Source organism: Rhinatrema bivittatum, chromosome 7 (genome assembly GCF_901001135.1).
Source record: "Rhinatrema bivittatum chromosome 7, aRhiBiv1.1, whole genome shotgun sequence".
NCBI lineage: Eukaryota > Metazoa > Chordata > Amphibia > Gymnophiona > Rhinatrematidae > Rhinatrema > Rhinatrema bivittatum.
The window spans coordinates 104,631,445-104,654,736 of record NC_042621.1 but is presented as its reverse complement, the minus strand read 5'-3'; the positions used below and the strand labels follow the sequence as shown (position 1 = coordinate 104,654,736).

The following is a 23,292-nucleotide window of genomic DNA, read 5'->3' as shown; positions in this document are numbered from 1 at the left end:
AAGAGAATACTGAAGTGCTGAGTTCACTTCAGGGGTATATCTAGGGTGACGTCAGCTTTGAAATTTGACTCCGTCTCCCATCTGCTAGCAGAGGAACACATTGATGGTCCTGAGTCTGTCTGACTACACTAAGGAAAATGAAATTATCAGGTAAGTCATTTCTCCATTCTTCCATGCTGCCCTCCACTGTGGTGTCTTCTTCTTGCTGGTGGGGATTAGGAACCCTGCTAGCTTCATTCTTCCGTGCTGCCGCTGGTCTTCCTGCCAGCAGGGTGTAGTAACCCCACTGGCATTAGAATTTAAAAGGCACAGTGAGGCGGCCACTGTAGGGAAATCAATTGTTGCTGCTCCCAAAATTTTGGTACCTGAGGTGGCCACCTCACCCTGCCTCATTATAGAACGCCCCTAATTACACTTCATTCTTGACTTTGGAAGCTGAAGTCTAATTGTTACATAGGTAGAGACCAAGTGGTTCCCTATGAGAGAGCACATGCCTCACAACGAGAAAATATTACAATTGGCAAGAATACGTAGTGGGATGTTACCATTTCCTGAGCATCCCCATAAGGTGTGCTTAAATGGTGCAATCCAGGGTTTTTATATACTGACCCAGAGAGAGTTCTAGAGAGTTAAAAGAGGAGAGCAGAGACAGCAGTGTGTTGGGCAGGAGCTGCAGTCCCAAGGCCTATGGAGCTGGCAGTCTCTGGTCCCAATTTTGAAGGATAAGGAGTTAGGAAGTAGGTCAAGATGCCCAGTGCATATTCTCTTCTATTTTGGTATTTTTTGGGATCTGGTGGGTGTTTGCCAGAATGGGATCTGGGAACCACACTGAGCCCAGCTGGAGAAATTTGATGACACAGAGGTTTTACATGAACTGACCTTATTCTTAATGCCAGGTGCCAGAAATCTACTATGGGAGCTGAAGGAGATACTGCCAACGTGATACTTATTCAAAAGGCCTCAGAAAAGGAGACAGAGGAGACAAGGAGAGAATGGAATTTCACATTTTTTCCAGAAGTGTAAGGGGATCCTAGGACCTATTTACTCACAGAAGTCATTTCCATTAACACAAAAAAAAAAAAAGGACTTTACAAATGTTTAAAGGTGATTGCTGAGTGATCACTGACCCGTAAGGATTCAGCTCCTAACACTGTACATTCTATCAGAGGGGCCGATGCAATATAAATCGCGGAAAGAGGGCGCTGAAAAGTCAGCGCCCTCTTTCCTAATGTGCGCATGGCGCCCGCAAGGGGGGCAATATCTAAATTAGGGGGTCACGCTAGCAAGGAGGCACTAGGGTCACTTGCGCTACCTTAGCGCCTCCTTGCTAACGCGACCCCGCCGTGGCTGCTGGTTATGAAGACCGACGCCGGTAAACTCGGCAGCCGTTTTCATTACTGGCAGAAGGCCGGTTAAGAAAACCAACGCCGAGTTTACCGGCGTCGGTCTTCATAACTCAGCGGTCTGCCAAGTTATTATTATTTTTTTAACTTAAAAAAAGAAGTACAGAAAAGCAGTTTTTTCTGCTTTTCTGTACTTTTTTTTACCTGTGCTCAGCTATTAATGCCTGCGCTCAGGAGCTCCACTGTGGCCCCCTTACCTGTGTAGGACACAGGAATGGAGTAACGCACGCACAGTTATACACTTTACATCCCCTCTCTTTTCACTTTTGTAGAAATAGCAACAGTGAGAGGAATAGATTGAAGATGGATAGAAACTTGTCACTCTTAGATACCAGAGGAAAAAAAACAACACATTGTTCAAAACAGCTGGGACCCATTAGTGAGAAACTGAAACTCCAGCACTAGTTTCACTTTCCATTTCCTTACCATTGCAGAGGAGGGATTAGAGGTTTCCAGGAGTATAAATTCAGTCCCGACTTTGCACATACAACCAGAGATCCAGTCCAGATTCTTTTCAGCATCTGAAGGCAAGATGTCAGACAGAAACGTGAACAAAGCAGGTTTCACCTCCTCGGGCATCTCAAAGGGATCGACGGGGTCCAATATGATGTCCTATGAAGCCAAGAGCCACGGAGGAAGCGTGCGTTCTGGAGGAGCAACTTCTAACCTGCAGCAAATGGGTAACCATAGAGGAACTACTAGCCTAGGGATAAATATCAAACATTCCTATCCTTAAAGGGACATGAGATACAGATGATTAGGAACCAGCAAGATACAGAAAGCAGGTACAGGTGCATGCGGCAATGCTAGTCCAGCTACCAGCATTAGGAACAGAAAAGTATGGGATGTGAATCAGAAACGTCTAGGGTTGCCAACGAGGGGAGGGGGGGGGGGGGGGGGGAATCTGCCACATTCACATTCTCTCAGCCTCAAACTCTCTCTCTAGCCTTTTTGCTTCATACTTTCGTTTACCTTGTCTCCAGGATTCACCCCCTCTTTCTCATCCAGCATTCACTCCCTCTCCTACTCGCCCGTTTTTACTTGTTTGCCTCCCCCCCAGTATTCACCCCCACTATTGACGTATGGCTTCCTCTGCCAGCATTCACCTCCGCCTTGTCTCAGTGCAGTATTCACCCCTCCTCATGCTCCCCCCAACTTTCACCCGCTTGCCTCTCTCACCAGCATTCACGTCCCTCACCTCCCTCCAGCTTTCACTCACTTGCCCTCCCAGTATTGACCCCCCTCCTCAGCCTTCACTCATTCTCATGTTCCCCAGCTTTCACCTGCTTGCCCCCCGCCCCCGTATTCACCCCCTCTTCATTGCCCCCCAGCTTACACCCACTAGCCTCCCCAGCCCAGCAGTCAACCCTCCTTGTACTCCCCCAGCTTTCACCCTTCATAAGCCCCTTCCCCCATTTGCAGCTTTCTTGCACCCTCTCCCCCAACATTCACCTCTTCTTTTTGCATGCCCTCCTCCCAGTCAGTATTCAGCGTGTGCACGGGAGTGCCCTCCACCATCCCCCAGCACGGTGCCACCTGCACGCAGGGAGGGGCAGGGCAGGAGCAAGCTACGCCCAGGTAGAAGCATTACCTGTGCAGAGCAGGGCCGGCTCTGGCTGTCATGAATGGCATTTTCCCTTAGGTGGGCGCCAGGGGGCGGAAGGCAGAGAGCGAGAGCACCCGGGCCAGGCTGCTGTCTCCGGTGAGGTGAGGTAACCCCCCCGGCTGCTTGACGAGCGTGAGTGCGTCACTGTTTGTATGAGCAGCACGGGGCTTCGGCCCTGACGTGACGGCCCCGTCACCCGCTTCTCCTCTGCGGCGAGCTGGCAGCTCGCTTCCTGCCCAGTAGGGGGCGGCGGCAGCCCCGAGTGCAGATTCTATACACGGCGGCTAATCTGCTGTGCTGTGACTTAGCCGCCCAGCCTCAGCAGCGCGGAGGAGACAATGATCAGTTTGTCAGGCAGCCCGGTGAGAGAAAAGAAAAAAAAAGGGCAGGACGAATCCCAGGCAGCTGGCAACGCTAGGGATTTCTGCTCATAGACAGAAAGGCGATGAATATACACAAAAGGTACTGCTAGTCTAGGAATCAGCAAAAGGACCGTGTGTCCTTCTCGTATGCACAGAAAGAAGATAAATTATCGCTAGCCAAGGTTTTAGTCACAGAGATATAAAATAAAGACCCATTAGACATGGCTAACCTGGGAACGTATATTAGGAACTTCTGCTCTTGGAGGAAGGCAAGAGAAAGTTACACTGGGTAGGTATTAGCCAGGGAACCAGTGTCAGGAACTTCTGTTCTTAGAGATAAAGGTGCCTGTCTAGATTTCATTATCGGGAACTGTTGCTATTATGGAGAAAGGAGATCCAAGGACAGAGGACACTACTAGCGGTAAATTCCTCATTTCCTTTTGAGTTTCATATGTATTTGAGTGAACAATTCAAAGGCAGACTTCTGGCCACTAGGTGTCACTGTTGAGAAATGGCTGTAAATCCCTCCCCCAGCCGCCTGGGGAGCAGAAGCCTGGGCCACAGATCAAACCTAGAAACTTTCCATGGCACTGCACAGTATTTGCCGTTGAGACACTGGGTCAGACCTTTCTTATTTGTAATTGTTTCTCAATTTCAGTTCTTTTGTGTTCCTCAAGTGTTTTGCCATTTCTTTCTGTGTCCTTGCTTCCTTTTGCCCTCCCAGGCATGTTCTTACCTCTACTCTTCCTCTCATATGTGCTCTTCTTTCCTCACTCTCCACATGCATATTTACAGGATTAGCTCCAGGGCAATCTGTCCCCTCCAGCCTTTCTGGGTACCCCTCCAGCCTGTCCCTCTCCTTTGTACTCTGCCTGTCTCCGTTAGTCTCCCTCTCTCTTTCCTCAATTTTCTCACTCCAGAATCTCCCTCTCCTCATCCACTCAGCCTGTGCTCTCCTGTCTCTTTCTCTCCTCAGGCTGCTCCCTCCAATTTCCCTCCTCCAGCCTGTCCACTCGTCTCCCTCCCCATTGTCCTTCCCCAGCCTTTCCTCTCAAGCCTCGCTCTTCTTTCCCCATCCTTTCCCTCTCCAGTCTCTCTCGCTCCTTCCAGCCTATGCCCTCCACTCTCCTTCTATCCCCCCAGCCTACCCTCTACAGTTTCTCCTACCCTTCCCAGTTTCCCCTACCCTTTATAGTTCCTCTTTCCATTCCATCCTTTCCCATCCCAGTCTGTCCTCTCTAGTCTCTTCCTCCTACCAATGTCTCTGCCCTCCAACCTGTCCCTTCCAATATCTCTCTGTCCCCTTCCCCAGCCTTTCTCATCCAATCTCCCTCTCACCCCACTCCCCTTAGCCTACCCCCTCCAATCTCTCACCCCAGCCTAACCCCTCTAGTCTAGCTCCCTTATCCCAGCCTTCCTCTCTCGTCTCTCTCCCCCCCCTCTAGCCCGTCCCCTCCACTGTCTATTTTCCTTCTCCTCCTTCCCCAGCCTGCCTCTTCCAGTTTCTTTTTTCTCAGTTTTTTCACTCCAGTATCTCCTTCATGCTCCTCCTTCCCACAGCCTTCCCTTCCAATCTCTCCTCCACAGCCTGTCTACAATCTCTCTCTCCCCCAGCCTATGCCCTCAAATCTCTTCCTCCCCCCTCCAACTCTGTCCTCTCAAGTCTCTCTCTTTCTACCTCCCTTATACAGCCAGTCTCTCTCTCAGCCCAACCAGTCCCTACCAATCTGGTTGCCAGTACAATCATGCATTCAATATAAAATTGCTTCAGTATTCCATAATATTCTATATCTATACAATGTAAACTCCCCCTGGATCAATTCTACTCTGAGATTATACACTCCTGCTACGCCATGCACTCCTCAGGTCGACAACTACTAGACATTCCCTCTTCCCAGCTTGCTCATTTGGTTGCCACAAGAGAATGAGCCTTCTCAATAGCTGGACCTTCCCTTTTGAAAACATTATCATTACATCTCTGTTGAGTTAACGATCCTAAAGAATTCTAAAAAGCTCTTAAAGCTTTATTTAATATCACATCTAGAGCCCTCCTTAGCCAGTAGTTTCCGAGGTGCATTTCCCCATAACATCTTCTGCACTCAAGTTTGGCGTCATTTGTTTCAGAATAGACACAATTGTTAGCCTCCTTCAAGTATGTACAACCATTAGATGTCTCCCCTGACAGAGAAAGTATCAAGCATTATTCTTTTAATGTATATATCGGATATTATGTATGTTTTTATGTACCCAACACCGAGCCTTGCAGGAAGTTGGTTAAAATGGGGTTTTTATATAAATAAATAAAAGACATCTTGCTCTATATATTCTTCTCCAGCCTGTCCCCTCCAATCTCTCTCTGGCCCTAATAGTCTGCCCCCCTTCAGTTTTTTTCTCTCCCTCAAACCATCTCCCAGTAGAGGTGGTGGAGACAAAAACGGTATCTGAATTCAAGAAAGCATGGGATAAATACAGGGATATCTCTGAGGGCGTGATGGAAATGATAAGGCTAGATAAATTGGATGGATGAGCAGACTAGATGGGCCATATGGTCTTTTTTTCTGCCATCAGGTTAAACCTGTCCCCTAGTGTCTCTCTTCCCCTGTCTCTGCACTCTCTCTCTCAATTCCCCCAGCCTCCTTCAGTCTCTCTCCCCTCAAGCCTGTCCCTCCAATTTCTCTCTCTGTCCTCCACAAGCCTGTCCCCTTCAGTCTCTCTCCCCCCCCCCCCCCCCCCCCCCAGCCTGTCACCTAGAGTCTCTTCCCCTAGCTGATCCCACCACTGCACCTGTTCTTGACCTCAATATCATGCCTCTGTTACCACCACCTTCTCTGGGCAGCACCTATTAAAGTGCTTACTTTTTTTCTCCTTTCCCGTGAACTTCTGTATTGGCTTCACTGACCACCAGAGGGCTGAGGACTACAGGGTGGGAACCAATTTTGTCAGCTCCAGACAGCAAATCTATCAAAGCAAAAGTGAGGCTGACAGAGTTGTGCAATAGTACTGATGGGAGTCGGTGTGAAAGAGGAGGAGGAAGAAAAGTATTTGGGGGGTGGGGGGGAGGTAGCAGAGATCCTGCATGGCCAGCAGGGTTTCTAGGGCTAATGGAAGGAAGGCTGAACAGGCCAGCAGAAGAGGCTCCACATAACTGGCAAAGCAAGCAGATCAAGACCCTGTACAGGCTGCTAGGGCCAATGACAGAGGCCACATACAGGCCAGCAGGAAAGGTCCCACATGGCTGACAGGACCAGCTAAAGAGGCACTTCATGAAGGCATAGGTGGCAGCTGAGCAACCCAATTCCTGAGATTCAGCAGCCACAGAATCATTGAAAACTGGGGGCCTTGAATACAACTCCCAAAAAGCCTTCACAAATCTATTAAGTTAATTTATATGGCTGACAGCTGGGCAACTGGGCATATGGTGGTGGGATAGGGTATCCACAAAGAGGAAGGGTAGTCAGAAATCTCAAAGTCCACAAATTGTTCGAATTTGCAAAAATTCAGCTTTACTTAAAACTTTGGATGGCACCGCAGGTAAAGCATAGGAATTTTTACACGGTCCCCCGACACAGAACTGTGTTTCGACAATCTGCGTCAGGAGGGACCTCTAAAGCTATAGAGAAAACAAAAATGAATGGCATTACTAGTCTAGGTGGACCCAGTATTGATAAGAAACAAAAGATAATCGGCTTAATAACAAGCATGATAATGCAGCACACTCACCTGAAAGAGCAGCGGCTTCAAACATACTGAATAGCACATCAAAAGCAGAAGTTCCGGCAACAGGGTTTAAATCGGCAAAATATGCGCCAAAACATCAATGTAAATAAACAATATAGTGATGCCACATAACGAAGATACAGAGACAAAAAGTAAGCAGCACTGAAAGTTAAGTATGAAACATAAAAATTAAAACAAATAGAGTATGATGACTTAAACAAGGAAATTTCTTAGAAAAAAATGAAGGCTTCAGGCAAGCAAAGTTTCAACAACGGGGTTTAAATAGGCAGTATACTCGCCAAAACATCAATATACATAAACAATGTATTGATACAGCATAGTGACAGGTGCAAAAGCAAAAACACAAGCAACAGAAAAAAAAAGGAAAAGGACATAAAGGTTAAGTATGAAACATAAACATTAAACTTCAGAAATAAACAAAGTACAGGAACTTAAACAGGGAAACTTCTTAGAAGGAGATGAAAGCTTCAGTCAAGCAAAGGGGAATACATCTTTTAAAAAAAAAAACCCTGACTTCTGTGCACAAAAAAGAATTCACAAAAATTTCAATAGGAGCAAAACAGGAGTTTTGCCAGTGCTACCTTTTCAAAAAAAGTTGGGATAGGGTAACCAAAGGGGCCTTAATTATGTGCTGGCATAATCTATGTTTTAGTTCATTATGAGGGTGTTACCTAGAACTAGTTGGCATTTACAGCAGTTAGTAATTTATTATAGAGTAGCTATATGTTTCACCTTCACAGGTTCTCGGTAAATCCTATTTAACAGGGACTCGGCCTCCTTGATCCCATGCACTGAAATGTTCTCATTACTACTCAATTGTACAACACCACAACAACACAACACATATAAGACTGAGCGGAAGAGGATGGCACATCATACGATCAAGGAATCTGTTTAGTCGAATATCCCATGTTACTTTATTATATCTAACTTTATGTATTTCAGGTGCTAGAGGTTCTACCCACTCCTCTGGTTTTACCAGCTCTGGCATCTCCGGAGGGTCCAAAGCTTCAACAATGATGTCAAGCGAAGCCCAGTCACACGGGGGTGGGGTCCCCAAAGGAGGCACCTCATCTAAAATCCAGTCCATCTGTAAGCCCCGTTACTCTTCTTTCCTGTTTCTATTCTTTATGACTCCTGCATGGCTCCTCCCAAGTCCCAGCACGCTCTTCCTGATCCAGCACAGTCATATTGTCCAACGTCCCCCAAGATGACGCTGCAGTGGAATCCAGCATGATCACAGCCCCATGCCTCCACCCAGGGCCATTGCAAGGGACGGTTGCCACATCACCCTTTTTGATGAGTCTGTGAGCCTAATAAAAGGGGAAGAAGGGAGCTGAAAGCAGCCCTTGCTCGGGGTGTCATTTTGGCCGGTGATTGCCCTGTAGAACTTTGCAGAGGTCCAAAGCACAGTCAGACTGCCTCGTGTTCCTATGACGACAGTGCGCTGGGATCCAGCACAGTCACACTATGAGAGTACAGTTGGCAACAGCACAACTTTCTCTTCAGCCTGTAAAGCAATTCTTACGGAGGGCAATTTTTTAAATCAATCCACAAAGAGGCAAAGTGTGCGTATGCATCGTGCACACAGCCTTTATATACCAAGTATTTTCACGGTGAACTTGCATGCATTAAGTTAATTTTGAAAATGCTCAGGTAATTGGCCGAGCATGCGCACACATTGCCCTGCGTAAAGTTACAGGTTAATTTACGCACATACTTTTTAAAATGCGCGTAAGTTCCAACTCTGACGCCCCGAACGCCTCTCTGAAGTTTGTGTAAAAGTATTGTGCACATTTTTATACAAACAAAGCCCCAACTGATTTTATAACAGTGCATAAAAATTGGATTTTATGCATGGAAATGACTTTGAAAATTATCTCCAAATGTTTAACAAACCAATCCCTGTCTTTGAGACATTGTTATTAGTTCTAGAAAGGGAAAGTTGCATGGAATTTTCTGCATTTAGCAAACAGCTTGCATGTCTAAAATGCTAAGTGCGCCATTTCATTTATCATCTGCGTCTAGAGCCTTTAAGCCACGGGGTGGAGAAGCAACAGTGGTAACTGCGATGTACTTGTGTGTGCGTGTGTGCGCACTCACACCGGTGGTGAAACCAGCGCACACAGGAAAGCAAGGCCCGCACAGGAAAAGGAAAATAGAACAGCATTCCAAAGAATACTGCACACAAATTTGTACACGACGTGGCACACGAAGTTTTTTTGCATGCACATGTCACAAAAAAATTAGAGGGAACATTCTTGACTACAATTTTCTCCTGTTTCAGTGTCGTCAAACTGAAAGGGTTTGATATTTGCCACAATTATCAGAGAAACCATGATTATTACACTTTCCTGTCATTTTATTTTCCTCTGGCTGTTGATTTTTTTCTGTGATTGTGTAATATTTCTCTTACTGGGAGCCCTGAGACATCCTGTGGACCTCCAGGTTATTGATTTCTTTCTTCCGGGGACTTTTGTGGGCTTGTAGAACACCTCTCTGCTGTACTCTGTTTGTCAGCCGAGAGGAAAGTGAAAAATATGCCAGATCTATCCCTTATTCTGTAGCACAGTGGGGAAAAAAAAAAAACAATCCTTCCGGGACCCAAATCTATCAACAAGTCACCTAGATCAGTGATTTTCAACCTTTTTTGAGCCGCGGCACACTTTTTACACTTAAAAAATCCCGGGGCACACCACCAACCAAAATGGCACAAAATGACACTAAAACAGTACATAAATACATGCTGTCTTTTTCTCTCACACACAGACTCTCATTCAGATGCTTACAAACATGTCCTCTCTTTCTCTCATTTACACACAGGCTCTCAATCACATACTCACATGCTCCATCACCTAAACCAGCTGTCAATCAGACACAGACACACATGATCTCTCTCTTACTTATACACACAGGCTCTTAATCATACATACACATGATTTCTCTCACACACAAAGGATCTCAATCATACACACATACTCTTTCACACAAACTTACACATACAGGTTCCCAATGGTAAACTTACATTCATGCTCTCTCTCTCACAGGCAGGCTCTCAATCACAGACATACTCTCTTTCACATACACAGGCTCTCAATCATTCACATACATGCAATCTCTCACTCACACACACAGGATCTCAAACACACATGCTTGCTCGTTCATTCACTATCTCTCTCCCCCACCCCGGGAACTAGCAGCAGCAGCAGCCTCCTCCCAACGCTAACCTCTTCATTTTCAGCCCTCGCGGAGGCGGAGTCCCATCGGCCGCGGTTGAAACTCCATTTTCCTCCGAGCCGCGCTGCAGTCTTCTTCCCGTCGGACACTAGCGTGGCCTCTTCTTCCCGTGCAGGCACCGGCGTGCTCTCTTCTTCCCGCGGCCCGGAAGAGGAAGTGGAGAGCATCGGGTGCCTGCGCGGGAAGACTCCCGCGCAGGCACCCGGCTGACTCCAGTCGTGCCCGGCATGCTCTCTTCTCCTCCCCCCCCGGAAGAGGAAGTGGAGAGCATCGGGTGCCTGCGCGGAAGAAGAGACCACACTAGCGTGGTCTCTTCTTCCCGCGCAGGCACCCGATGCTCTCCACTTCCTCTTCCGGACCGCGGGGGGGGGGGCGGGAAGAAGAGAGCACGCCCGGTGCCGCTGACTCCAGCTGTCCTGCCGCGTTCCGCCCGGGCTGACAGCAAAGGACTCACATGCTTGAAAGCGCGGCTCTCTTAATTTTACCGGGGCAGTGCCGCCCCCGGGAAGCTGGCGCCCTAGCCTAGGCGACCGCTTAGTTCGCCTAGTGCTTCCGCCGGCCCTGCACAGGGGGCACTATAGTTTGGGGAACTTTCCCCGCGGCACACCCGACCATGTGTCGCGGCACACTAGTGTACCGCGGCACACTGGTTGAAAATCACTGACCTAGATAATGACAGTAAAAGACTAAAGAGCTGATTAAGTTCATGATAAGCATTCCTACATGTCTGTCTGTCTGTCTTCCAGCGATGGGTGGAAAGGGAGGAAAACACTGACTGAGGGAGCTCCCAGCCTCCTAGTACTGCTTGCCGGAAATTCACCAAATACCATCCCTGGAAGAGAACTGAAACGGCGAAACATGCAGCCTGGGAGGAGAGACAAGCCTTTGCTATGCCCGTAGATCACGCAGCACGCTTCCATGCAATGATTCTGCAATTCCAGAAATTTTAGTTAGAAATGGTTGAAGGGAAACAAAGGTCATTTTTATCTTATTTGCCAATAAAATTTCAAGCTGAAGCCCCACAGACTCCTACTGTGCAAGACTGTATTATGCCAGGAGTTTTAAATCGCCTTTAGTCTCATACCTTAAGACTGAATCACTATTTACTCTTATATTCTTATTAGTGGCTTGCGCAAAATATCAAAACAGCACCTTTATCCTGTTCTACCCTCAGATACAAATATCTCACAGTAATTACTGACTCCATCCCATTCTGGTCATTAATGTAGGGAGAGGCCTTTATCCATGGGAAATATTGCAAGTACAAAACAGGTTCCTTAAATAACTACCTAACTTATTGATGCTTTAAAAAGGCTAAAAAAAAAAAGATGGTGATCACTTATGTACCCACGCAGTCTTACCATCACCCAGACTGATTGAGCCCATTTCAATTAATCAATCAGCAAGTAGTTATTGGTTTCCAGGAATCTGACTGGCTGACATCTTCTTTTTGCCTACAAACTAGTTAATGCTCACGCAGATTTTATTGTAAACTGCCCCAAACTGTGGAGGGTGCAGTATAAAAGTAATTCTAACTAAATAAATAAGATTGAGACAAGTACATCAACCAATGAGAACACCCCAATTCACTGCACCAAGGGAACCCATTTTGCAATAAATAATATTTGCATTTTTAAGAAGGAAATATCTTGGGACTACAAAACCATTGATTTTCTTATCTCTTGATTTGTACTGTGCAGTGTGCAAAGACCTTTGCTATTTGTTGTTGAGTATCAACTTGTGAGAATGACTGAGAGACATTTTGTGGGCTGGAGCAGGAACCACACTGACTCCAGCCTGTTCTCATTAAATTTCAACTTTTGTTCACACAAATCAGAAATAATACTAACAGTGACTGCCTATCTTTGCACTATACTTACAACACATTCTTTAGAGAGGGGCAGGAGCTCGTACTCCTGGAGACGTGGGGCCTCCTGATCCCAGCTGTGCTCTGCCTCTTAACCTGCCCAGCATGATCCTGCCCATAGAGCTCTCTCCCTCTAGGTCTCTAGACTGGTCCCACACACGTTAAATAGGGGAAATAGGGTCACTCCATCACAAAACTGTAATTGGATAATAATAATAATAGCAACAATCATAATTGTTTAAACTGACCATAACATTCCAGAGTCCCAGTTTATATTGTGTTTCTTCAAACTAAACCATAGCCCTAACCATCACCACTACAGAACAAGAATTAGTTTTGTCATTCATATCTCCCCCCCTACACACACACACACACAACATACACTAGAAGCCATACAAACCCCCATTTGGATGGAAACACTGTATGACAGAAAACACAGAAATATCAAGATTTAACAGTTCAGATATGCATTGACAGCCTCAAGGGGTTGGATGGCACTCCTTGGACTCTTCAGCTGCTCACTCTTTCCCCTGCATCACTCATCTGACTCTACTGCTGCCACTGATCTGGCTGCTTAGTACTGAGCATCCGGCATCTTGAGGATGGCTGACTGTTCTGCCAGCACAAAACCACAGCATCCCCGAAGCCTGGCAGAGAGAGACAACAGACAACAGGAAAAGCACCATTGCCCTTCACATGTCATCACCATGTTTGTCAGGGCTGTCTGTGGTTTGGATAAGTTCTTGGAGGAGAAGACCATTAACGGCTATTAATCAAATTTACTTAGGGAATAGCTACTGCTATTAATTGCATCAGTAGCATGGGATCTTCTTAATGTTTGGGTAATTGCCAGGTTCTTGTGGCCCGGTTTGGCCTCTGTTGGAAACAGGATGCTGGGCTTGATGGACCCTTGGTCTGACCCAGCATAGCAATTTCTTAAGTTCTTAACACCATAGCAAGCCATCTGCATCACCAATATGAGGGGCAGGGTGAATGCACCTTTGCCAAGCCTATCAGCAGGTCGGGATTTGCCAATAGGCACACTAAGCCTGTGCTTAGAATAGAAAAATGTGGGGAATGGCAGGCTGAAGATGTATTGCCTTCCAGCTGGCTGCCTCAGCAGAAAACAGCCTTCTGCTTCCTGATACAGCACCCTCCCTCCCAGACAGCAACCAGAAGAGGGCAGGGGGTGAACCTGGAGCAGACATAGCAATGCAAAGAAGAAGCTATTCTGCTCTCTAATCCAGCCTCAGTTAGGGACAAGAGCAGGGGAAGACATGAGCCTAGAGTAGACAGAGCAAAGAGGGATCATTTTGTGGAGGTTAGGAGGGGCTGAGTGGGGAATTATTGGGGGAGTGAGAAGAGTGGCTGTGGGGGTGAGAGAGGATCAGCTAGGTGGGGGCACGTGTGTGTGAGAGAGGATTGGTGCAGGTCGTATGTGTGTATATGACAGATTGTGTGGGAGGTTAGAAAGATGCTACAAGGGAAAGCATTGTAGGACACCTGCCTCCTCCACTCCCCTCCTCCCTCTGTAATTGTTATTATTTGTGATAGTTGTGGGTGGATCCTTGGGCCGGTGGCAGCTGACCATGCCCTCGGGGGAAGATCCCGAGAGGGATCACAGGTCAGGCTCAGAGTTGGGAGACAGACACACACAAGTTATTTTATTAAACAGTTTTGAGAACCATCAGAGGTGGCAGTGGTAAGCTGGAATAGCCCGGCTGGGCTGTAGTCCCTCAGGCACAGGAACAGCGATCCCAGGATGGCTGAGCTGCAGAGAAACTGAGATAGTGAGTAGGCAGAGTATGCAGAGTTCAGGAACAGAACCTTGATGGTAACCCTCACACTGTAGTCTCTTAAGGCAGCCCAGGAGCTGGAATGTATAGGCCCTCGAGGAGCGAGTACCTGGTTCCAGGGAAAGCTCTGAGAGAGAGATGTAACTCACTGGTGATGTAGGCAGCGGTGGCTTCCTGGCAGAAGGTATATTCAGTAGCAGGTCCGGGAACGTGGGCCCTTGAGGAGCGAGTACCGGTTCCAGACTGCGACCTGAAAAGCAAGAGAGAGAACAAGGCTCCCGAGAGCGGGTACCCCTGGTAAAGTCCGAGGAGGCAGAGTAGCAAGGTATGCGGAGAGCGAATCCCATCCGCAGCGATACCTGGAGGCAGCTAGGTAGGAAACCCTTTGCTAACTCGATTAGTTAGTGAAATGAAAGACCTTTAAATATCCGAAGATGATGACTCCATCTCAGGGGGACGTCCCTGAGGTTCGCGCCACTGCTGGTACTAAAGTCGGGGCCACGCGCGTGCCCTTAGGCCTCAGGAGAACATGGCGGAAGGCAGCGTCTAGCCGGTCCGGGAACGCCGGAGGAGGTCGGCAAGATGACGCCGCAGCAGCCAAACTTCCATCAACCCAGGAGGGAGTTGCCAAAGAGGTAAGGAGGGCAGAGTGGAGACGCTGGGCAGCGATGGTCGCAACAGTAATTCAGATCCTCTCTCTGTGATCTTGGATTTTATCCGCAAGATCCTGGATCCTCTCTTCTCCACAGATCCTGGAATCCCACCCCAATTCCTCCAGAGCCTGAATATGTGCATGAGAGTGAGCCTGAATGTGTGCATGAAAGAGAGTGAGCCTGCATGTGTGTATGAAAGAGAGAGTGCTTGCATGAGAGTGAGCCTGCATGTGTGTATGAGAGAGAGAGTGCTTGCATGAGAGTGAGCCTGCATGTGTGTATGAGAGAGAGAGTGCTTGCATTAGAGTGAGCCTGCATGTGTGTATGAAAGAGAGAGTGCTTGCATTAGAGTGAGCCTGCATGTGTGTATGAGAGAGAAAGAGCTTGAATATGTGCATGAGTGAGCCTGCTTGTTTGTATGAAAGAGAGCGAGCCTGAATATGTGCATGAAAGAGAGTGAGCCTGCAAGTGTGTATGAGAGAGAGCCTGAATTTGTGCATGAGACAGAGTACCTGCATGTGTGTATGAAAGAGATGGCCGGAATATGTGATTGAGAGTGAGCCTGCAAGTGTGTATAAAAGAGAGATGGCCGGAATATGTGATTGAGAGTGAGCCTGCATGTGTGTATGAGAGAGAGCCTGAATATATGCATGAGTGAACGCCTGCATGTAAATAAGAAAGAACGCACCATGTCTGCATGAGAGTACCTGCAAGTATGCAGGAGAGAGTGAGAGCCTGCATATGTCCATGAGAGAGTGAGAGCCTACATGTGTGTGTGAAAGAGTCTGCATGTGTATGAGAAAGAGAGTGCCTACGTGTGTGAAGGCAAGAGAGAGAGAGAGGATAAAGATCATGTGGCCTTCTTCACCCAAATCCACTACAATATCTTGGAAATCAAAAGATGCCAGGTATTTATTTATTTAATGATATGGAGAGCTGGAGATTTTTTAATGATTTACTTTTTAGTTATTTTACATTTTGGGGTGTTATTTCATGTGTCTACTGTTTTGAAATATTTTATTGGTGTTTGGGAAATATTAGAACAAATTTATGTGACATTTTAAATCATTAGGGACCCAATATTGAAAGATGGCCATTTAAGTAACTTGGCCAGATATTACTTATCCAGCTAAATTATACGGTATATTCAGCGGCACGGCTATGTCGCTGAATATATGTATATATATTTGTACCTAGCTGTATAAGTTATAACCACCTAACGTGGCCAGTTAACTTATGCAGCTAAGACAAAATATTGCTACTTAGCTTCATAAATTATGTGGCTAAGTCGCTCTGCCCACTGCCCGCGCACAAATTGTTAGCTATATAAGGAACTTATGCGGGAAGCAGCAGCCACTAAATGTAAGCGCATATTCAGCGGCCGCTACTTAATCACATAAGTCATACCTATCCGGCTAAGTAGCACTGAATGGGCTTTGAATATTGGGCCCCCTATGTTTGTCGGCTGCTTTGATATATTCATTCCTTTCATGGTTTTAATATTATGAATGATGTCTTATCTCTTAATTTTATTGCTTGATGTTATGTGAGGAGTGATTATGTTTCTGTTTTTCCCATTGCTGCACTGGGATGTGCTTCGTTTTTATCTGCCGGGTAGGGCTTCGGGTCGTTTACTTTTTTTCTCACCAATTTTCGCCGAAAAAAAACGGAACCCCTTCCCCCCCACCCCTTCAAATTTAGTTAATTACAAACCGCTCACCCTCCCAACCCCCCAAAACTTGCCTAAAGTCCCTAGTGGTCCAGCGGGGGTCCCAGGAGCGATCTCCCGCTCTCGCGCCGTCGGCTGCCAGTAAACAAAATGGCGCCGGTGGCCCTTTGCCCTTACCATGTGACAGGGGCTATCGGGGCCATTGGCTGATCCCTGTCACATGGAAGGAACAATGGATGGCCTGTGCCATTTTCCAAGAGTGCTTGCTGTGATTTATTTGGATTTCAGCAAAGCCTTTGATACGGTCCCACATAGGAGGCTTATGAATAGAATAAGCAACATTTATATGCCGTGTTATCTTACAATTCTAAGTGACTTAGAGTGAAACATTCATAGAACAATAAAATAACAAAAGAAAGGTACCAAGTCAGGCCCCAGCAGGGGCATCCATCTTCCACTCCAGCTGGTGAAAAGGAAGAAAGTTCAAAAAGGTTTCAGGCAGGTGATCTGGCATGACCTAGCAGAAAATCCCCATCGGGCCGGGTGCCAGAGGCAACATTAACACCAAAGAAAAAGCAAAGCACTCTGCTAAGCGGTTTATAAAACTTATAGAAGATTTTTTTTTTTCCAAGGAAGGTGGGAGGAATGGGTTGTGTTTGGAGCAACGTTTCTGCTGCGTTTTGCAAAGCTGTCACATAATCTGCTAGCTGTTATTTTAATCAGCAGCTCTGTGAGAGAAAACAGGGCAAGGTTATGTATACCGTGGGAGGAGGAGCTAGCAGTGCCAGAGCCTGTGTGTAACGGGGAGAGAGGGCTACAGCAGCGGCTGAGTGGAAATGGCCGGGCTGAGAGTTCACAGCGTGCTGGTGACGGGCTCCAACCGAGGCATCGGCTTGGAACTGGTGAAGACGTTTTTGGGAAAGTCAAATCCCCCCAAGTGCGTCTTTGCAAGCTGCAGGGATCCCCATGGCGCAAGAGCCCAGGTAAATGTCATCTCATGTATGGTGCAGTTTCAAGTGAAATAAATCAGATTAGACGCAGTGAACCTTTCAGAGCTGTGAAAGCTGCAAAGGCAGGTCAGTCAGAATGCCAGCCAGCAAACTCACTCTGTATGGTCAGATTAAATTAGTGTATAATTCTCATTCCACTTCCTAAAATGCATTTATTAAACCCCAAACAGCATTGATCTTCTCCTGGTTTGTTCTGCTACTTTCTAATGAAAGATGTGCTAATTTACAATCATTGCAGATAAAGCAAACAGTAAAGTGAAGGGCAGATAGACTCTGGACGCATTAATTGATCCATCAGAAAAGACGGCCAGGAAATGGTCTCGGGGGGGGGGGGGGGGAGCTGCAAGGGAATGTAGTGGAATTCTTTATTTATATGGGATCCCGTACAAATACAATGGTTCTCTGTCCTAGACAGTTTACAGTCTGAAAGAGTAACGGAGGCAAAAAGAGATAAGACAACGTTGCCGAAGGCCACAGCAAGTGGCAGTAGCGGAGCTTGTGGCTGAAAACTTCCATAAATCTAGTTGGACAAAATCTGGATTTTGCTGAGTAGGAATCTGATGATTTGGATTTAATCCCAAGCACATGCATAGAGAAATGAATGCGCCTTGGATCATCAGCGACACATTAAAAACAGCTCTCCCCTCACTTGTTCCTTTTGGCTTCACTTAGCAGCTTGAGATCTCCTGGATCTTTGCAGGCATGGGTAGATGAGTCTTCCAACCTTCACTCTCCACTTTGGAAACTCCCAGTTCTCCTTATTCCAATGTCTTTATCATGTAACCCCCTTTTCGGTGGGTGTCCTGAATATAGGGGTACACGGTTGTCCCAGGGCCACAAACTCCCTGTCTCCCTCTCTCTCCCAGTCCACAGGCCCTAGGTGCCAGGGTCCTTTCTGGCAGGGAGGAAGATAACCTCCAAGACCTAAAGCAAACCAGGGGGGGAAACAGTCTCTCCGTCTCTCGCAAATGGACTCACAATTAGGATGTCTTTGCTGTAGGGGCACCTCTGATTCTTAAAGAAGACAAGGGACATGCCTGTGGGGTGGTGTCCCAACAATCGTTTTATTGCAACCAAAAATTATCTTCAATCCTAATAACAACAAAAATCTCCAACTGATCTTCAAAGACTTCACAAATGTACTTCTTGTTTCAAACCCGGATAGCTGAATTAGGGTCCCTTCAGGCACCAGGCCTGATCCCGTGGTAGAATGTGGGCTCCTAGTGGGGACTGGAATCTCCTTATCTCTTTCTCTGATGTTAACACTTGGGGGCCAATGTAATAAGCTGCGCTAGAGCCGCCGTGGGTTTTTTGCATGTCCTTGCACGGGTTTTTACGTGCGTTTTTCCTGCACTAGTCTTGCGTGTGTATGTAATAACGTGGTCAGTGCGGGGAAAAACGTGCAGATAAAACCCATGGCTGGTTTTGCGCGAGTGCATGCAAATGGCATGCAAAGGAGGCAATTAACTATTCATGGGCTATGCAGGGAGCCACGCATGGGTTAGTGTGGGTTTTTGTACGCTGGTTTTTTTTTAGCGCCTGGGTCAGGGCAGGAGTTAGAGCGCATGGCTGGAGCCCAGTTTACTCAATTGCTGGCATTAGTGTGGCTGTATGTTGTCCGTGCAGCTCTGGGGTAATCATGGATTTCCTTCACTTTTCACGCATGCTATTCTACATTTTGTAGGTCGGCTGAAGAAATCTCCGCTGCATTTCCCGCGCTTACTAGCTATCTGCTGGTACACCTGCTACGCAATCAGAGACTGAACACGAAGGAGCTAGACGTGGCTCTACCCACGTTCAGTCCCACTCCCAGACCACTAACTTCTTCACTGTTTCATGAAAGCAGAAGTCTCTTGCCCCATGGATCACTTTTGGGTCACCACATCAATGTGGGTTTTGACGGGGTTTATTGCATAGGGCCTTGACCGTGCGTATTTGCGCATGCTTTCACACGCATTTTACTTTTGCGTGGGTTTTCTATGCACATCTCACTTGCATACCATCGTTTATTACAACCTGCGGAGGCGCCTGCTTTTGCCGCGCTAAAAAAAAAAAAAAAATACACGCAGACGACCAGCGCCGATTTCACCACAGGTCTTATTACATTGGCCCCCTGGACCTCTGGCTTAGAAAGTCCCAAACAGCGCAAGAATCAAAACCTTTTCTCCTTCTCACGGGATGGAACTGGTAGCAAAAATGTCTCCCAGCTAAACAGGAACAAAACCCTTCTCCAAAAAGTATTCTTCTCTTCACCTCTGGCAAGACACTGCTGTCCTCCCTTGTAGTCCAGGCAGGGAATCACAGCAGGACCAAGCTCCACACAAAATCAAAAACTCATCCCAGAGCATCCCCTGCCAGACTGAGGAGATATTGGTGAGAAATACGCCTCTTCACCACCTGGTATCAAGCTTAGGGGGGTCCTAAAAATGGAGAAACATTCCAGTCATCTCCTGATACTCCAAATCTCCAAAACAACGCCTTACTCCTCCTCATGCTCTGCCTGCCTTTATTCAAGCTGCCGACCGGTCCAGGTGCCTGCAAGGGATGGTCTGCAAACTCCTACTTCTTCCCTAAGATCCTGGCCTAAGGCTTACGCTAGGGACAAACTGGATAGTTGGGACCTAGGGGGGGTCCCTGCAAGTCATATTATATGCTCTCATTCGTTTTTCATGCTAAGAAAAATGTGCCAGTTGTTCTTGGCATGACAATTCTTGCAGACAATTCTTGCAGACCTTGCCTTCTGCTCATTTTTATTTTCCATGATTTTACTTTTTGTTCTGTTTTTTGATTTTAGGAATTAAGGGATTTGGCATCAAAGCATTCCAACCTTGTGTTGCTTCAGCTAGGTATGTCTCCACGGCTCCCCTTTCCCTGAAAATGATAACCTAAAGTCAGTGGTTTCTACAGACTTTCTTTTTGTTAGATGTATAATAAGCTATAACAAATACAATTAGACAACCAGATACTGGTAGGACAGTAATATGGAACTATTAACTGCCAAGGTAAAATGCAAAGATTGCTATATTAAAAGGGAGGAGGAACACAGTAATAAATGGAGGCCTAAGAGGGAGATGGTGTGCTACACGGTGTTATAGCGGGGTTAACAGATAACCTCAGATCAGCAGGGACGGGTTGAACCAGGCCCAGTTATGCCACAGAAGCACAACTACTACAAACTACAAGGACCCAGTGGGGCAAAACCAGGCCAGGCTGATCCTGTCCATGGTGACCCTGGACTCTAACCACTAACTCTGCATAATGTGGTGCATGGAACCATTTGAAACTGGAGCTCCCCAGGCCAAAAGTTCCAAAGGGTCTGGTAAGGGCCAGATTAAAGAACAGGCAAGAGACTGCTGGCCCGTTGATTTCTTGGCAATGATGCACACTACCATGTGGCAGATCTGGAGTTGATTCCCAAACCTGGCTTCTGCTTGTCAGTCTGCAGCCAGGGCTCGGAATTGTACAGAAGCAATGTTCACAGTGCCTAGAGGAGGGAACCTTGCCTATTGATTTCCAGCCCTCAAGAGCTGCCAGGTTTTCAGGATATCCCTACTAAATATACTTAGGTAGGTACGTATACAATTGAAGTCATGTGCATGGAAGTGTATCTCATACATATTCATTAGGGATATCCTGAAAACCCAACTTGTTGGAGGTCCTCGAGAGCCCGGGGTGAATAACCCTGACCTAGGGAGTAGACTCTGGCCGCGTGTGAGCTCTAGAGGGAAATCCAGTCTGTGAATCCTGGCCGAGAATTGTCACTGCTGTGACTGAGCTAGACAGCTGTGGGGAAAATATTTGGGGTAGCAGCAAATAAAGGCTCTGTACACCATAGCACAGCAGAGGCTGGCTCCAGTTGAGCTAGAATCCCCTTTACCAAGAGGAAACTGCTCGGCCATAAAGAGAAAAATAAATCATGCAAAATCAGGGCAAAAACGGCATAATTTTCAAATATTTCCTGATCAGGATATAGCGAACTAGAACTTCCTGGAGTAGAGAGAATCTGATGAAGGTATCCATTTTTTGGCCCAGAAGGAAAACACAAAACTTTCTGGCAATAGCTAACCTCTCCTGTATATTTGGTCCCTAGTGATAAAAGATTTTTGCCAAGTTTACAAAAGGTGGCTGTTCAAAGTCCTCATTCCTGTCCACTTGCCAAGGCAAACATATTCCCTCTGGTGACGCAGAATGCTGTTAGTGATCTAAAAAACTTGAATCTTCTATAGCAGTGGTTCCCAACCCTGTCCTGGGGACCCCCCAGCCAGTCAGATTATCAGGATATCCACAATGAATATGCATGAGAGAAAATTTGCATGTTATAGAGGCAGTGGACAGGGTTGGGAACCATTGTTTTATAACCAGGGCTCTATTTAACACCAGTCTAGTGATGGTGAACTCTAGTCCTCGAGTGCCACAAACAGGCCAGGTTTTCAGGATATCCACAATGAATATGCATGAGAAAGATTTGCATGCACTACCTCCACTGTATGCAAATCTATGTATGCAAAGATTTGTACTGTATGCATACATACATAGATTTTTTTGCATACATAGATTCGCACTGTATGCAAAGCCCCCAATATTCCTCCCGAACGTTTAATAACTTCCCCCTCTGTTTGCCATTAATTTCCCTCTTTCTCTTCAACCAATCCTTTCGCACCCCTTATGATTCTGCCTTTATCTCCACACTGTTATGAGCTGGTAAAACCTTGTTATTACCGTCATTTCCTTTTTTGTACATATTTCCATAGGTTAATCAGTTCCTAGTATTACTTGTGTTCACTGTGTAAAGCCTGTTGCCATATTATTTTCCCTTATATGTTGCTTGTAAAGCCTGTTGCTGCTTATTTGTTACTTGTAAACCGAGGTGATGTTCCGAACGTGCCGCGGTATATAAAAATACACAAATAAATAAATAAATTACACAGGGGGGGGCACCCCCAGGAGTGGGGGGGACAGTATCAGGAGCAGGGAGAGGCTCGTGCAGCCGCCAGCGGACCTGATCCCACGGGCAGCGGAAGTAAGAGGCCTGCGCTCAGCGACTCAGAAGAGGAAGCCCATCCCCACAGCTCCTCCTCACATGCCTGGCCCCCGCGGTATTCAACACTCCTGCATCACGAGAGGAGCATATAGGAAGTGCTAGGACCACGAGTGCTGGATATCACGGGGCTGGCAGCGAGGAGGAGCTACAAAATGGGCTCCAGCTCTACAATGATTCCGGTTCTCCCTCACAACAGAGGCACAGGGGGGAGGCAGCAGCAGAGAAGAAATAAAAGGCCCCGTGGACCTTGCCTGCTTGGAGGGCCCTGACTTTTACGGTTTGTGGAACAAATAAAAATGGGGGTAACTTGCTGATGTAGCGCTTACTACCCTTAATCACTAAGCCTGATACTTTGATGCATCTTCAACACTGCTCTCTGCTTTCATGGCAACAGTTAAGGGAAATTGGGGCCTCATTTTCCATCTGGATCGCACGCGATAAGGGACGTTTCACTCGCGAAAAGTCCCTTATCGCGTGCGATACCAAAATGGGGGCGGAGTCGGCCCCGGAAGAGGAGGAGTCGGGGCGTCACCGGGGCCGACTCCGCGAAGACGCCGCGGACAACGAAAAGGAAAGGCCCTTTTCGTGTCCAAGTTCGCACCCAATAGGTACACCTTCTATGGTGGCGCTTTTGGGTGCAAAACCGGCAGCGATCGCACCGCGGCTAGCGCAGGCCCGCGGCTAGTGCAGGCCCGCCCCCCGTTTCGGCCCCCCGCCCCTCATCTTCTAAAACGAGGCCCTTGGATTCAAACAGCATCCAAGAGCCCTGACGTTTATGGTCTGGGAAACTGATAAGCATTGGGGTAACTTGCACAGTGCAGCAGATACTGAGAAAAGCTCCCTGGGCAGACTGGGTGGATCATTTGGTCCTTCTCTGCCATCATTTCCATGCTTCTATGTTTCTATGGAT

At 47.1% G+C, this 23,292-nt stretch overlaps 3 protein-coding genes across 4 annotated transcripts in view; 2 read left to right on the top strand and 1 right to left on the bottom strand.

Annotated features, from left to right (window-relative positions):
* Positions 1-3,030, bottom strand: part of LOC115095333 (C-factor-like) — a 53,283-nt gene extending 50,253 nt beyond the window's left edge. Inside the window, exons 1-2 of one of the 2 annotated variants that reach the window (XM_029608860.1) lie at positions 2,995-3,030; positions 1,830-1,924 (exon numbers count right to left, since the gene is read on the bottom strand). The gene's annotated coding sequence lies outside the window, so the exon portion shown is untranslated. Of the gene's footprint in view, positions 1-1,829; positions 1,961-2,994 lie in introns of those variants that run through there. The other variant, XM_029608859.1, reaches the window with a different exon arrangement.
* Positions 1,906-11,373, top strand: LOC115095334 (interferon alpha-inducible protein 27-like protein 2B). Its single transcript, XM_029608862.1, has 3 exons — positions 1,906-2,083; positions 8,055-8,201; positions 11,093-11,373. Exons 1-3 carry the CDS (start codon positions 1,936-1,938, stop codon positions 11,119-11,121), a joined length of 324 nt encoding a protein of 107 aa, XP_029464722.1. The 5' UTR covers positions 1,906-1,935; the 3' UTR covers positions 11,122-11,373.
* Positions 11,374-17,096: 5,723 nt separating this feature from the next.
* The window catches only part of LOC115095329 (C-factor-like), a 47,316-nt gene continuing 41,120 nt past the window's right edge, over positions 17,097-23,292 (top strand). The window contains exons 1-2 of the mRNA XM_029608856.1: positions 17,097-17,314; positions 20,136-20,187. Coding sequence (XP_029464716.1) covers positions 17,168-17,314; positions 20,136-20,187 — 199 coding nt within the window. The 5' untranslated portion in view covers positions 17,097-17,167. The remainder of the gene's footprint in view (positions 17,315-20,135; positions 20,188-23,292) is intronic.